At 44.6% G+C, this 14,931-nt stretch overlaps 1 protein-coding gene across 1 annotated transcript; it reads right to left on the bottom strand.

Moving 5' to 3' along the window:
• Positions 1-1,498: 1,498 nt before the first annotated feature.
• On the bottom strand, positions 1,499-4,048 carry Pgcka1 (PDCD10 and GCKIII kinases associated 1). The gene is made up of 2 exons (XM_076865384.2): positions 4,017-4,048; positions 1,499-2,417 (listed from the first exon to the last, which is right to left on the bottom strand). The coding sequence occupies exons 1-2, from the start codon at positions 4,046-4,048 to the stop codon at positions 1,499-1,501; spliced, it is 951 nt and encodes a 316-aa protein (XP_076721499.2).
• Between the last annotated feature and the right edge of the window lie 10,883 nt (positions 4,049-14,931).

Below are 14,931 nucleotides of genomic sequence, written 5' to 3'. Positions count from 1 at the left end.
ATCCTTCACAGTATTAGAGTTTTCAGTTGTGAGGATATAAAAGATTTTTAAAAGAATTTACTTTTAGGTAATATCATTTTTTGAGTGCCTACTGTGTGCCAGGCACTATACTAAACACTTGCCTAATCTTTTTTTTAGTTGTCAATGGACCTTTATTTTATTTATTTATTTATATGTGGTGCTGAGAATCGAACCCAGTGCCTCACACATGCTAGGCAAGCACTCTACCATTGAGACAGAACCCCAGCCCAACTTGCCCAATATTTTTTACAACACATATTATTATTATATTTTCCATTAACAGACAGGCAAAGAGAAAAGAGAGCTGTCTGGTGAGATTAGTGGCAGGGCCCATGTTACAAAAGACCAAACCAAAACATATTCTAGGCTAATATTTTTTCTAGATAGTTTTGACCATCTTAACCTCTCTAAATTCTCCAAGGCACAGTGTCAGAATGCTGTTCTTGTTCTTATAAATCAGAAGGCTGAAACCTAGAGTGCACTTGCTCATTTTAAGGTCATATCACACAGGTCATCAGAGTATCCAGAGTTTGAACTTGAGGAACGGAGAGTATAAATCAACTTGGCCTCTTCCTTGACTGTAACTTTACAGTCAAGTTGAAAGAGATAGAGTCACTCAGTGATACTCAGTCTGGGAAAGTTAGACCCTCCTTTGAGTCAAGACAGACAGACACGCATGCTATCTATTGTATTCAGAATCAGTTTAATGGCATAAAAATATTCCTTATATGGCTTTACTGTTCCAAAACTCATAAACTTAAAACACAAATATGACAAAATTTAAGAATTATTTTGGCCACCCTCCCCAATCCCAAAGGAGATTAAAAAGTAATAATGTAAAAAAGTTAAGGTCAAGGTGGGTTAAGATGACGGCTGATGCCTACCCACGTGTTTGCTGGTTGGCTCAGCTCACCTGAGAGCTGCCGAGCTTAACTCACCATCCAACAAGGGGTCAGTTATTAGTTCCCTGGGTGTTTGTCCCTGAAGTTAAGCCATGTTCTGGGGACACCGTAGGCACTTTAAGCAGAAAGCTACCTTTTCTGGGTGGGGTACAATGTTTGGCAATTGAAAGTAGGGTCAAGAATCTGCAGTTGGACAGAATGCTCCATGCTTGTGTGCCTTTGTTGGCATTTCAGAGCATCCTCATGGACATCTGTGCCAGATGTTCTGGAGACCATGGAGGACTGGCAAGCAGCTATTTAATATCTGCATTTGTTGTGGATGTGGATACAGAAGCCCACTCTGATTTTTATTTTAGTGTCCTCAATGGTAGCTTATTTACACAGAGTGAGGCTCCAAATATTTAGCAGGTGGCATGGCACAATGCTGACCCCTGGAACAGGTGCTGGATGTGAACACCTGGCCAGCTATACCTGGGGGTGTGCTGGCAGAAGGATCAGCTGCACGTCCAAGGAGCAAATGCCTCTCCACTTGCTCAGCATGACACTAGCTGTCTTGCCTGCACCATTTCCCTCCTCTAATCTGCCTCATCCAAGTCTTCTCCTGCAGTAGCAGCTTCCAATGCCGCGAGGGCTTCTGCCACTGCCGCATCCTCGTCCACCACCTCCCCATCCCTGTTTCCACCAGAACCATCCGTTTCCTCCTGTTCAATTCTGGAATTGGCCACAGGTGTGACAGGACCCTGCTCTTTAAAGTAGACGCTTAGAACTTCTGTGGTCACGGCCTCATTTAATGAGTCCCAGCTTCTCCTCCTGGGGAAGGGCACGTTCAAACCATGCTCGCCCACCCTGGGAAGAATTCCCGCCAGAGGCTCACCCTCCTGGGGGTTCTTGAAAAGATAATCCTTTTCTTCATGATCCACATTGTGTACGGCTGTGCCCCACAGCTGAGGGTAATCCGGGGTTGGTATCTGGAGGTCATGACCTTGTATTTCCAAGGCAAAACTTTCCACCTTCGAAGGAACTTCAAAGTCCCCACTTTGGACGACTTGGGTCTTTTCCAAGGCTGGCAGCACACAGTCCAGTGTCCTGGTGTCCCCTCCTTCAAGGAAGGGTTGAGTGGGGTGCACACTGTCTGTAGGACTGGCCCTGGAGCCCTTGTCCCTCTGGTGGGACCTGGGGTTCCTGGTGGGCTGCAGAGCTGCAGTGGGGCCCACGCCATTGACCGCACTGCCAGGCTTCTCCTCCCAGCGTCCGCCTCCTGCATCCTCCTGCGGGAGCGGCTCTTGGTGAGGCCAGCAGGGTTCCTGGGGACCCACTCTCTGGCCTCTACCCTCCGTCCTCTTGAAGCCCTCACTTGCAGGGACATTTTTATGCACCAGGATCTCGCTGCTCTGATTGCTTTTTAATTTCACAGGGTCATCTTCATCCAACTTGCAGCTGCTGACTTCATTGATGTAGCCCGGGGAGGCCACTGGAACAGGATCGAAGAGATAGCTGGGGGCGAAAAGAGAGGAATCAGCCAGTTTGTATCCTAATGGAGGAGCGGGACTTGAATTAGTTCTTGTGATTATGCTTTTAACCCCAGATAAGTGTGTCTAACTCTAATAGGTATAGTTGGTATAAAAATATGCTACCCTGGGCTGGGGATGTGGCTCGAGCAGTAGCGCGCTTGCCTGGCATGCACGGGGTGCTGGGTTTGATCCTCAGCACCACATAATAAATAAATAAATAAATAAATAAATAAAGATGTAGTGTCCAGCGAAAACTAAAATATATATATATATATATTTAAAAAATTCTCTCTCTCTCTCCCCCCCCCCTCTTAAAAAAAATATGCTACCCTTAGCAGGAGAGCTTAACCAGAGGTCCCAAAGGAGGGTAGAGGTAGACTACAAAGTGATATGTGAAAATTTAAAATAAAAAGAAGATACAACAGGGGCTGGGGTTGTAGCTCAGAGGCAGAGCGCTGGCCTCGCACATGTGAAGCACTGGGTTCGATTCTCAGCACCTCATAAAAATAAATAAAATAAGTAAAGACATTGTGTCCATCTTAAAAAAAATCTTTAAAAAGAAAAAAAAGTAAAAAGATATTTAATAAGGGGTTAAATATCTTATTGATGGTTTATCTCCCTGATGGGATTGTATGCAATCATTAAAATGATAAGTATGAAGATTATATAGTGGCATTAAAAAAAAAAAAAACAAAACACCTTTGTTCCACAGGGTCTGTTGGGGGAGTGGTTCCAGGATCCCCTTGGATACCAAAATCCTTGGATGCTCTTCTCCCGTATAAAATGGTATTGTATTTGCATCTGGCCTCCCTTCTATTTCAAATCACCTCAAGATTACTTACTATTCCTAATGCAACATAAATGCTCTGCAGATAGTTTAGACTTTTTAGGAAATAACAAGAAAAAAGTTTGCACAGTTCAGTACAGATGTCATTTTTTTCTGAATATTTTTGATGAGTGATTGGCTGACTCCGGGGGTATAGAAGCAGGAATGTGGAGGACTGACTGGACTTTTAATAAATATTGTTTTAAAACTCCAAACATCAAATAATGACAGAGGAATAAAATTTATATGTGTTTGGAATTGAGTAAAAGCAGAGTTATTTGTTAAGGAAGCAAGATCTTCAGTTAATTTGTTGCTCCTGACAGTTAATGTTACACAAAAATTTATGAAATGTATTATGAACAAAATTATAGGCACCTTGTGGGTCTGGGGGATTCATTTTTAGTGATGCTATTTCAGGTATACTCTGAAGCTCAAGCTTTCTTTTATGTTGACACTCTCTCATGTCAGTTGAGCCCAAACCAAATTTAAGTCTCAGAGAATGATGATGTTCCCAGCATGTTTTGAGCAGTGAGCAAGAAAAGCTTAAAAATCTAGGCCACATTTCCTCTAAGTGTCACCCAAACAGGGCCTTACACTTGAGGCATTGGCAATATCGATCATGCCCCAAGGCCCTGAACACATGCATGTTCTTTATTTTCATTATTTTTGAATTGATGTTATATACATGGTTTTTGAAAGCAGCTTCATGATGATCAAAAATCCCTCCATTTAGAAGAAGTCTTTGTTCAACTTTACCTTTGTATCATTTTACAGCACCTGCACCCCATCTGGATTATTTTTTTGTTACCATCTGGAAAAGAAAGTGTAGAAGGGAGAGAACATTATGAATGATATGTGAGTAGGAATAAGTTTGTTTGTCCTTCTTAGATGCTCAAAATTTAAAAAGTTGAAAATTGTGGCAAAATGATAACACATTGATGAGGGAAGGCGCTGGTTCCCCCGAGTAACTCCATGTCTCTGAAATCTCCCATTCAAAGTTCCCAGATGGTGCTAACACTTGCCTCTGTGCCTGACCCTTTCCCAACACTATGAGTTATCCATTCCATTCCTGCTTTACAGATGAGGGACATGTGCATGGAACAATGCCATAGAGAGAAGGGACCTGTGTCTTTGTCTAGTCCAGTGCCTTTTATGGAGGACATAAGAATCTTACTGGGGCAAAGCCCACTGTGCAGAAACAGGAGGCAGAAGAGGTTTTGAGAGGGTTCCTTGCCAGAGATCAGTTCCTCTAGCATGAAAGCGTGCTGTAGTAGTTTGGATCTTTTTTTTTTTTGGAGGGGGGTGTAGTATAGGGATTGAACTCACAGGCACTTGACCACTGAGCCACATCCCCATCCCTATTTTGTATTTTATTTAGAGCCAGGGTCTCACTGAGATGCTGAGTTCCTCACTTTTGCTGAGGCTGGCTTTGAACTTGCGATCCTCCTGCCTCAGCCTCCTGAGCTGCTGGGATGACAGGCATGGACCACCATGCCTGGATAGTAGTTTGGATCTTAAATGGCTCCCAGAGGCCCATATGTGAAGCTTTGTTCTCCAGTCTGTGGCACTATTGGTGATGGAAGCTTTAGATGGGTCCTAGAGGGAAGAAGTTAGGTCATTGGGGGGGGGATGGCACTAAAGAGTTAGTTGGGTCCCTGGATCCTCCTCCTCCACTCTTGCTTTATGTCCTGTGAGGTGAACAGACCTCCTCCACAGCTCACTGATGACATCCCAGCTGTGATTCATGACTCTATTCTTTCTCAGGTCATAGACATTCCCTGGGGCTTACTGGTAAAACTGGACTTGTTGCCCACCGGCCCACTGTCCCCAGCCCCTTCTCAAACTGGATTCACTCCATCTTTTCCCTCTGAACCAAATCTTCTCTTCATGAAAAATTGGCCATTTTGGTCTGCTCCGAAAACCCTAAAAATCAGTGTTCAAGGATCGCTAAGTTACTCTTCATTTCCAACATCTACAGCCTTCGGACAGTACCACCCACGGCCCCAGGCCCTTGTCTTTAAGGACACACTCACTAGGAAGAAGGCTCATTTGTGGGCTGGCACTGCCTCCCTGGTCTTTCTCCTCCCTTTTTCAGCTATGGATGGATTCCTGAGGATGCTATAGCACAAACCTTTGCATCAAAAGACATTTTTTTTTTTAAATTTTAATTTTTAAGAAGCATAGATTGGTTGGTTGGTCATAGGGAACTAGATGACTGCACTGAAAAATGAAATCCATAAACACCATCCTGTAGTAGGGTGAAAACCGTCTCCCTGAAAGACATCTGCATCCCTATTCCTGGAGTATGGGAATGTTACCTTTCATGGCAAAAAAAAAAAAAAAAAAAAAAGTCTTTGCTGATGTGCTGAAGTTATAAATCTTGAGATGTGGAAACTTGCTCAATGAGCTGGGTGGACTCAAAAGACAATTACAAATGCTTTTGAGAGGAAGGTGGGGATTTGGTCGCAGAGACAAGGAACAAATTCACTCTGGAACCTCAGAAAGAGTGTGGCCCTTGATTTCAGCCCAGTGATACCAATTTCAAGACTTCTGGCTGCTCTAGTACCGTGAGCTCATTCCAGCGTGAGGGTGAACTTCTGTTGCTTTTAACCCTCTCATCTTTTAGTAACTTTTCAAGTACCCAGAAAACGACCACATACCCAAGTCAGTGCGTTCTTGGGCACAGAATCCCTTGCGGAAGTCTTCTTGGGAAGGCTAACAAATCTATAAAAGAGTTCACTGGGCCATCTGCCCCCCCCCCCCCATTTCTTGTCACCCTGATTGTCTTTCTGATTGTCCTTCATTTTTCTTTCCAGCATGTCCAATGCTACTACTGGACATTTTGTTATAGATGTGATTCTGATCCATCTTTTCAGGAGGAAATTAGCTCAATGAGGGAAGTGCTTTCTCATGCCCAATCCCTTAGCACTTAGGATAGCGTCTCACATTCTGGGGACAGTTAGTAAAATATTTGGGGTTTCTAATAGATGTGGCTTAAAATGGAGAGCAAGACTTGTAAGCATTTTGTTTCTCTATGACCAATGGGGACATTTTCAGTTTGTGCCAACCATGTCACTCAGGAGTTATGAGGGCAAGCTCTGGAGAAAGAAAACCTGGTTCCCAGCCCAGCTTTGCCCCCTACTCACTGTGTACCTTTGGGCCTCAGGCACTTCATCCCCCACAGTGTTGTTGGGGGATACATAAGTTCGTAGTCAGAATAAGCAAAGACCAGTATATTACCTAGCCTTGTATGGATACAGCATATTCAGCAATTATAAAAACATGCAAGCCTTGCCCCCATGGAAGATGTGACTCAGCTGCTGTGACATATGCATACAAGCTACAGCATCAACACTGCCAAGTAGCTTTGCTTCTGGAATGAGGGCCAGGTGATACATATCTATCAACTGTGACACCAACTGAAAGACATGAACCTCAAATGTGAAGATGGTTGTGGTTTCAGAGAGAGAGAGAAAAATCACCGGGGAGCTGAGCTAGGAATATATGTGTACAACCTTGCACTTTTCCAGAGCACTCTCAATTAAATTACCCATTTTCAAAGCCTGAGGCTGTGTTCCCAGCTGCAGCTCCCCCCCATGCCCCTATTTCCTGCTAGTAATTCACAGCTCACCTGGATAAACAGGACAGATTAAAAAGTAACACTTGCATCTCTTTCCCTCTCCCAACTCCTCCCCTTCTCTACTCCTGCCCTGGAGCTCCACAACCAGCTCTGAATTCCCAACCCTTTCCAAGTACCTTTGTTTGTCTTGGACCTAATGAATGAATGAATTATTATTATTTTTTAAAGGCAGGAGGATAGCTAGTAAAGAAAAGTTCAAAGAAAAGGAAAGAGGGGACTTAGAAGAATTGGAGAGACCTACTGTGGATTGTAATGATGTGACTGAAGCAATCATAAAATATTAATCATAAAATATCAATCATAAAATATTAATAGTAGTGGGTTCAAAAGCTGTACCTGAGGAAGAAAGGACGGAGGGAGGGAGGGCAGGAGAGGAGAAGGGAGGGCAGGCCAGGTGGAGGGAGGGCAGGAGATGAGGGGAGAGGGCGGTGCATCTTGAACCACATCTGGCTCACCTCCCCTTCCCAGCTCCCTAGAGGCTGAGCAAGATGGACCTGGGAACTAGAGAGCCCCGAGTTAGAAAGCCTATTCCCCACTTTCTGCTGCTGGGGCGGAGGCCATAGAGCAACTTGCACCAAAATATACTGCTAGGACTTATCAGCCTAATTTAAAACCCACCTCTTCCCTGCTTCTTATCATTACCTGTGGCTTTCAGGCTCCCTCCTACCTTGGAAAACCACAAGGTCTGTATTGCTTTTCAAAGCCATGCAATCCCAAGTTGTTCAGAAAGTTTTCCTCCTTTCAGGGTCAGTTTCAGTCTGGTTTCTCCCCCACCCCCCCACCAAGGGCATACCACATGGGCTTCCTGCAGACCTGCTCCATACCTGCGGGCCATGCTTCTGTGCCTTTGCAGCTTGGTGGGGACAGCCTCTTCCTGGTTCCAGTTTCTGCCCTCTCTCACCACCCCGCATTTTCCTTCCCCAGAGACATTCCTTCTCTCCACAGGCTTTAACGTCCAAGGTTGTGTGACCAGCTGGTGAGCAGGGTGGGGACTAATGTATTCACACCCGGCCCCAGCATGCCCGTATCTACAATCATTCTTCCTTATACGATGTGTCAAATCAAATTCAATTCATTTCCCTTTTCATACGTCACTCCTACATCCACATCTTCCTTTTAGCAAGAAGTTTTCCTACTTCCAGGTGCAACGAGGGATATACTCCTCATCCTACCTGAGAACACGGTGATGGCAAAAATACCCACTCTTTTGAAGTAAGTTTGAGCCCCAAAGGACCCGTTTGTGAGCTTCCTACTCTGCTGTCCTTTTAGCAACGGCTAGCCTAAAGTTACAAACGGAGTTGTTGGGTGCCCTTTATTGCTAAGCAGAATCAAAATTTGCTTTCTCTTTGGGAAAGCAACAGGGAAGCAAAGGGCAAATCCTTCGCAATCATCGCTTGGTTTACACAGGGGAAAAACAAACACCATTAGGGTGACTGTGTCTGTGGGCTGCTGGCGCCCGCCTGCTCCTGGAGTGCAGGGTCAGGGGGGGTTGACTCTTTCCTGAGTATTTGGCTGAAATGAAATAGTCCTGTGTTTGAAGATGGCCATGCTAATTCATATCAGTTACTTATGGAGCCTCCTGGTAGGAAAATCCTGTTTTGCAATGGGGACTTGGCAGGGGGAGACCAGGGAGAGCCAGGAATTTTCTAACCAGGCAGAGGAACTGCCTGAGTATTCATCAGGAAGGCAAGGAATATAGAAAAAGGCTCAACTCACCCGGAAAGGGCTGCCTTTAAATAGTGGTCTTGAAGAATGACAAGGTCCAGGTAAAAAGATCTGAGAGTCAGCTCATGGGCTTCTACTGGCCATGTCTGGAACCATTAGAGCATCAAAATCAATACTACTAATATAAAGGACTACAGCCCGTTGCATGGTTCACAAGGGCACTGAGATAAGTGGAAATGGGGGAAGGGAAAGCTTTACAAGTAGAAAGTCAGCCAACAAACATACAAGGAAGAAAGGACTCGAACAACTGCCAATCGATGATCATCATCATAATAACTGATAAAAGTTAAGAACCATGGATGGACGTGGGGTCTAGTGGGTGAAAGTTTGAGGAGAACAGGATGTTCAGTCTCAAAGGATCTCCTTGCCCATGCTCAAGGCTGCAGTGGTGTCTTTACCATGGACTGAGACAACTGTCAGTACTCTGCTTAGTGCTCCTTACAAAGTCATGTTGGCTGAGCGTGGACCTCAGTGGTAGAGCTCTTTCCTACCATGTGTGAGGCCCTGGGTTCCATCCTTGGTACTGCCAAAGGGAAAAAGAAAGTGCAGCCTTATGAAAAAATAAAGAGAATTACAGGAGATGAGGGAGATGTGATAACTGAATGCACTACACAATCTTTTTGCTAAAAGTTCATTATTAGCACAAGTGGGAGAAGTGTGAATGAAGTCTGCAGATCAGGTAATAGTTCCATATCAGCTAATTTCCTGATTTTGACCAATGTATTAAGGCTATATCAAAGAACGTTCTTGTTTTTAGGAAAAAAACAGTGAAGTATTTAGTGGCAAAGGATCATAATATCTATAACTCATTAAAATGATCCAGAAAAAAAAGCACATATGTGTGTGTTAAGAGAGAGTGTGTAGACCGAAAGAAAAATAAAACAAAAAAGGTAAATGTTTATATTTAGGAGTTCGGCATGGAGGGTACATGGGATTTTTTTGGATTTTTTCTTGAAGTTTTTTCAGCTTGAAATCATGTCAAAATAAAAAGTTAAAAGGAAAACACACACACGTGCGTGCGTACACACACATCTAATAGTCTAAGAGCAGTTCTTATTCTGTTTGTTTGTCCCGGGGCTAGGACTTCCTCCAAGAAGTCACTGATATTAAAATATTCTGTATAAGGAAGACTGTGGAGCAAGGGCTTGGGAAAGAGTTCATCAAAAGCCCACTGATCTTTTGCAGTCCACACAGGTGTCGTCCTGTGACTGTACAGAGGCCTCTGGCTCAACATAGGGTCCCAGGCCCTGGATCTCTGGAGGCACATAAAGAATATTGCACCCATCCACCACCTCATCTCAGAGAGGCACTCTGTTATGGATTAGATATGAGGTGTCCCCAGAGGCAATGAAAAAATTTTCAGAGGTGAGATGATCAGATTAGGAGTTGTGGCCTGATCAGTAGATTAATCCACCAAAACGGATTAACTGGGTGGGAAGCAAAGGTGGGTAGGGTGTGGCTGGAGGAGATAGGGCACTGCGGGCGGGGTCTCTGGTGTTTATATTTTGTTCCTGGTGAGCAGAGCTCCCTCTGCTTCCTTGTTGCCTGTCATGAGCTGCTTTCCTCCCCTGTGCCCTTCCCCAAGGTGTGCTGCCTCAACTCGGGCTCAGAGCAATGGAGCTGGCCATCCAGGGACTGGGACCTCTGAAACTGTGAGCCCCAGTAAACTTCTTCTCCTCTACACTGTCTTTTGGTCACAGTGATGAAAAAGCTGACAAAAACAGACTCTCACTCCAGAGCTTTGGTGTGTGTCAGCTGTTTGCCTTCCTAAGGCACACAAGGCAACGTCCCTCCTGTAGGCAACGTCGCTCCCAGCCAGAGCCCAGTTCCCAGGAGCTCTTTATCCTCATCAGTCAAATGAAGAGAAACCATGACTGGTGAGTGACAGCTGGGAATCAACCGGAGATGCATGCCAGATTTTATAACTTACTCCATCACAGGGTCTACTCCTTTCCATGATCCAATCTCATGCGACCCAATGGTTCAAAACTACAAGCCAAATGCACGAGTTAAGAGGGATCAGAGAGACTGTGGTTCCCCCTTCCCAGCTTGGGAAACAGCTAACACATTGTGGCACAATTCCTAGGGGTTATGGACAGTCTGCTTCAAGGGCTCTGTTAAATGAGACTTTAGAGCAGCTGCCGGGGAGTCATTCAACTTTCTAAAAAGTTACAGGAGCATTTGCAAGAGAGGTATAATAAAACGGAACATTCATTTTGGACTCCATCTTGAAAAATCAACTTGCTAATGTTTAGAAAACATAATCCCGGATTTCCCCGAACTTGGCCGGCAGGCAAAGTCGACAAATATTTAGTCAGTCACTACTGAATTCAAGCTCCTGACATAAGAAGAATGAATGAAAATAAGCAGCAGGTGCTAGGAGCTCTCTTTATAGAAGAAATTACTCTGCCCTCCCATCTTCATAGATAGTTCTGAATCTATAGGTGAGAGGGCACTAGAAAACAAACTCTCCTCTACCCATTCTGTTTCCTTCCTTTCTGGGCAGGTTTTGACAACTTACCGGGATGAATTTTTCTGGTGTGTTTACTTTTCTGCTAAAGGGGTAAAGCCCTTGTTATTCTGGGAACTTGAAAGATCATCCAAAGACTTTTATTATTGGCACCATTAAAATAATCCATCTTATATATTCTCAACTGCTGATGTGCCATTGTATTAGTGTCACCTAGATTTGGGAATATTTGTTGATGGAGATATATTCATAGGTACCCTCCTCAAGAGGGGTTTCCTGTTCAAATAGGTTTGGGAATAGCAGAGAGTAAATATGAATGCATTCCCAGTTAGGAAAAAAAAAAAAAACTATTTCATCTTGTTTAACCCAATATTTCTTAAAATTACTTGAACACAGAAACTTTTTCCTAATAAACTTATTAGCAACCAATGGGATATATGTTTTGTGGACTACTTTGGGAAAAACCATGGTCAAGATGATAGTTCTTATCGTCAGAGTAGTTTTATAACCCAAACTAATGGAATGATGTGGTGTTTGGGCAAACAGCCAGGCCAAGTCCAAGCCCAGGTGTCCGAAGACCAATCCCAGCCACAACCCATCACCAATGGCATGGATGCAGGAAAATCGTTTACTCTCTTGATCCCTCTGTTTCTTTATCTGCAAAATGGGTTGATGGTATCAAAAAATCTCTTTCCAACCTAACAATCTAAATGGCATCGTGGGAAAGGAGAACTTCTCCTCGCTCTTTGATTAGATTTACACATCATTTCCATGCATCCCGGGGTCGGCACTGAAGAAAGAATCAGTGCTGCCCTTTCACAGGTGGGGATTCTGCTCAGTGGTTGTGAACTTGCTCATGAAAACACTGCTGAGGTCTCTTGGGTTCCAAGTCCACACTCACCCTAAGCCATGACCCTGACCCAACGGAACAAGCTCTCCTGGGTCCTCCCCGTGGCACCCATTCTCTGCCACAGTCCCTAGGGGTGCAGCTCTTTGGTACAAGTCTCTTCAGTGTTTTTGCCAGGAGGAAATGCTGACCAGTGCCCTGGAACCCCGAGACGAGGCCAGGTGTGTGTACAGCAAAGTCCCTGGGAGGGAAAAGGGTCTCAGAGAGTGGAGGGGTGCCATCTGCTGGAGCCCTATCCCTGCAGGCAATGGGCTGGGAGAGGTGCTGGCTACTGGGGGCAAGGGTTCCCAGTGCATTCCAGAGCTGGACCTATGGGACACTGGCATTTTAATAGGAAACCGTGTAAAGTGTTTTCAAAAGTCAAAGGAAAAATTTCTGAAGGTGTCACACCTGGGTTGACATGGGCGTTTCTTGGTGAAAGGCTTCCTGAACCTGCTGGGAAGGAGCCATTTAGAGGCCTGCCTCTCCGGCCCTGCCCAAGGCTTGCCGAGGCAGACTGTTCACCTGAGGGTACAGGACTGCTCCTGTGGCAGTTGCATTTCCTTAATTCAGGGGAACAAACCAGGTCCTGGTCCCCTGACTTTAGTGCCACTGGGCTAATAGGATCTTTGATGTCCAGCTTGAATATGAAGACATGATTTTTAAAAAAATAACAGTGATATTATCACTTCATTTTTACCTCTATGGTCTTTGCACTAGTAAATCACAATTATTTTGATGGTTCTGAGAAACATTTCATACAGTCTTTTCTTCTATTCAAGATCTGATGCCTTTTTCCCCTGATGTAGTCATGGGTCTAGTGTCCTTAAAACAGATGTTGGATGAATGACAGTTGTTATGCTGCACCTTCACCCATTCCATAAGTAGTCACTGAGCCCCGGTGGGTGCCCGGCACTGTGCTAAGTTCTGGGGATACAGTGGTATCCTGGGTGCTCTCTGAGGGAGCTGATAGTGTGTGTGTGTCTGTGGAGGGTAAAACATGGAACAGGGTGGAAGTTATGTAAACACTGGGAAGACTCCTCCCACCATAGTGGCAGTTCAGCACAGTGGTAAATGATAAATTTGAAGGCAGAGTTGAGTTTCCATTAAACTGCCCCATTTATTAGCCTTGTGATTTCTAGGCCAGTTTCATTGCCATGGTGAGCTTCCCTTGTCTAGTCTATAAAAAGGGAATGATAAGAGTTCTTGCTTATCAAGACTGTTTTGGAAATTCAATGAGATAAATGTATATAAAGTGTTTTCTACCATGGTTGGCATATTGCCAGTACTCACTAATACTTATGATAAATACAGTAATTAATGTACGAGTGTCTACCATGCGCTAAGTCCTGTTTCAGGGATTTTCTTATATTCATTCATTTCGACTCTCCAATGATTCTGTTAATCAGGAGTCAGTAATTTGTAGGTAAGCAAATAGACACAGAGAAGTTTTGCAACTTGCCCAATGTTATAAAATTTAGACACTGAGTTAGTGTAACTATTATTAATGCTGTAATTGTTACATTATTATGAATATTTCCTGGTCTCTTTCCTGGTTGTTTCTGTTTCTTCTGAGTCCAATGGATTACGCTACTGCAAGCTTGTGCCCCAGAAGTTTTTGCAAAAGGGAACTTCACGCTCAGAATTTTATAGGTGTAATTTTATCTATTAACCACCAGATGACAGTATATAGTGCTTATTTTAATCTAATTTCAAGGAAGAAACTTGGTACTGGGAAGGCCTTAGAATGAATTATGGCATAAATAGCATAGGTACTTTGCCACAAGTTATGTGGTAAATATTTTGGATAGTTGCTGTCACCTTTAAGTCCTGGTGGCTGTGGCTGTTCTATTTGGCAGAGCCTTCTGCAGTGTGGGCAGCTGGGGGGTGGGGGTTATTGTGTAGACTGGGTAGACTCTGCTGGGGGCAAAAGGGTCTAATAGCTCTATACAGCCTTCACCTCTTTTCGCATGATGGCTGCTCATCAAACCTCCGGATAGGAGATCTGGGTTGTTCCCTGCCACCTGTGCGTGTGGGCAATCATTCTGTGGAAAAGGCTGAGAGAGGAAGGAGCCTGTGGGGTGTCCAGTCCAGCTCCTCCCCAGGTCAGATGTGACTCCTCTGGCCCTGTCCACGAGGCTGTGCCTCTCCTGTGGCTGACCCTGTGTTTCTCCCAGACCCTGTGGGCAACCCACAAGGAGAGTTGAGCTCGGAGTCCCATCTTCTGGATGAAGGTGTGCGACCATAAACTAGGAGGCAAAGAGAATCATAAAAGAAACACGGCCCAATGTGAAGGGTTTAGGGCGAAGAAGCCTAATATTAGTAACTAAATTCAGAATGTTGTGTGTGAAAAGGGAAAATGAAACAGAAGCTACACAGAAATGTCTGGTTCTGCTAGTAGCTTGTGATCAGCTTTCTGGACACTTGCCACGCTGCCAGGTCCTTTTGTGCCCCGTGGGGACTGTATTAGGGAAAGGTTTGAGAAGCTCTGCCCCTATTCCTGGGAATAGACTCCTTCCTGGAGCAGATGAGATGCAACTCACTACTGAACAAAGGCCGTGTGTATCCTGCATGGAAGGAGCATCCTGGTAGACACACAGGAGTACAGTGCACCCTGGGTCATAAGGAATCCACCTGGGTCTGAGAATTTGCATTTATGACAAGCTCCCAGGTGAGGCTGAGGCTGCTGGCTGAGCACTCTGAAGGCCATTTTTCACTGCTTTAAGGAAATAAGGGCAGCTTGGCCCCTGCTTCCCTGTGTTACTGGTTGGTTTAGGTGAGTTCTGTTTTAAGGCGGAAGTTTTACACCCTAAGAATCCAGTGGTGGGGTGAGTCCTGGCAAACAGAGGTCACTACCATTAGTGTTGAATCTTTTTGGTGACAAATGAAATGGTCTGAATCAAGTTGTCCCACAGGACCATTTGGTTAGAACACCATTTTGGTCAGAAGC

The sequence above is a fragment of the Callospermophilus lateralis genome, chromosome 8, assembly GCF_048772815.1.
Source record: "Callospermophilus lateralis isolate mCalLat2 chromosome 8, mCalLat2.hap1, whole genome shotgun sequence".
Classification (NCBI taxonomy): Eukaryota; Metazoa; Chordata; class Mammalia; order Rodentia; family Sciuridae; genus Callospermophilus; species Callospermophilus lateralis.
The sequence above is the reverse complement of the archived record's forward strand: the minus strand, read 5'-3'. Positions and strand labels throughout refer to the sequence as shown.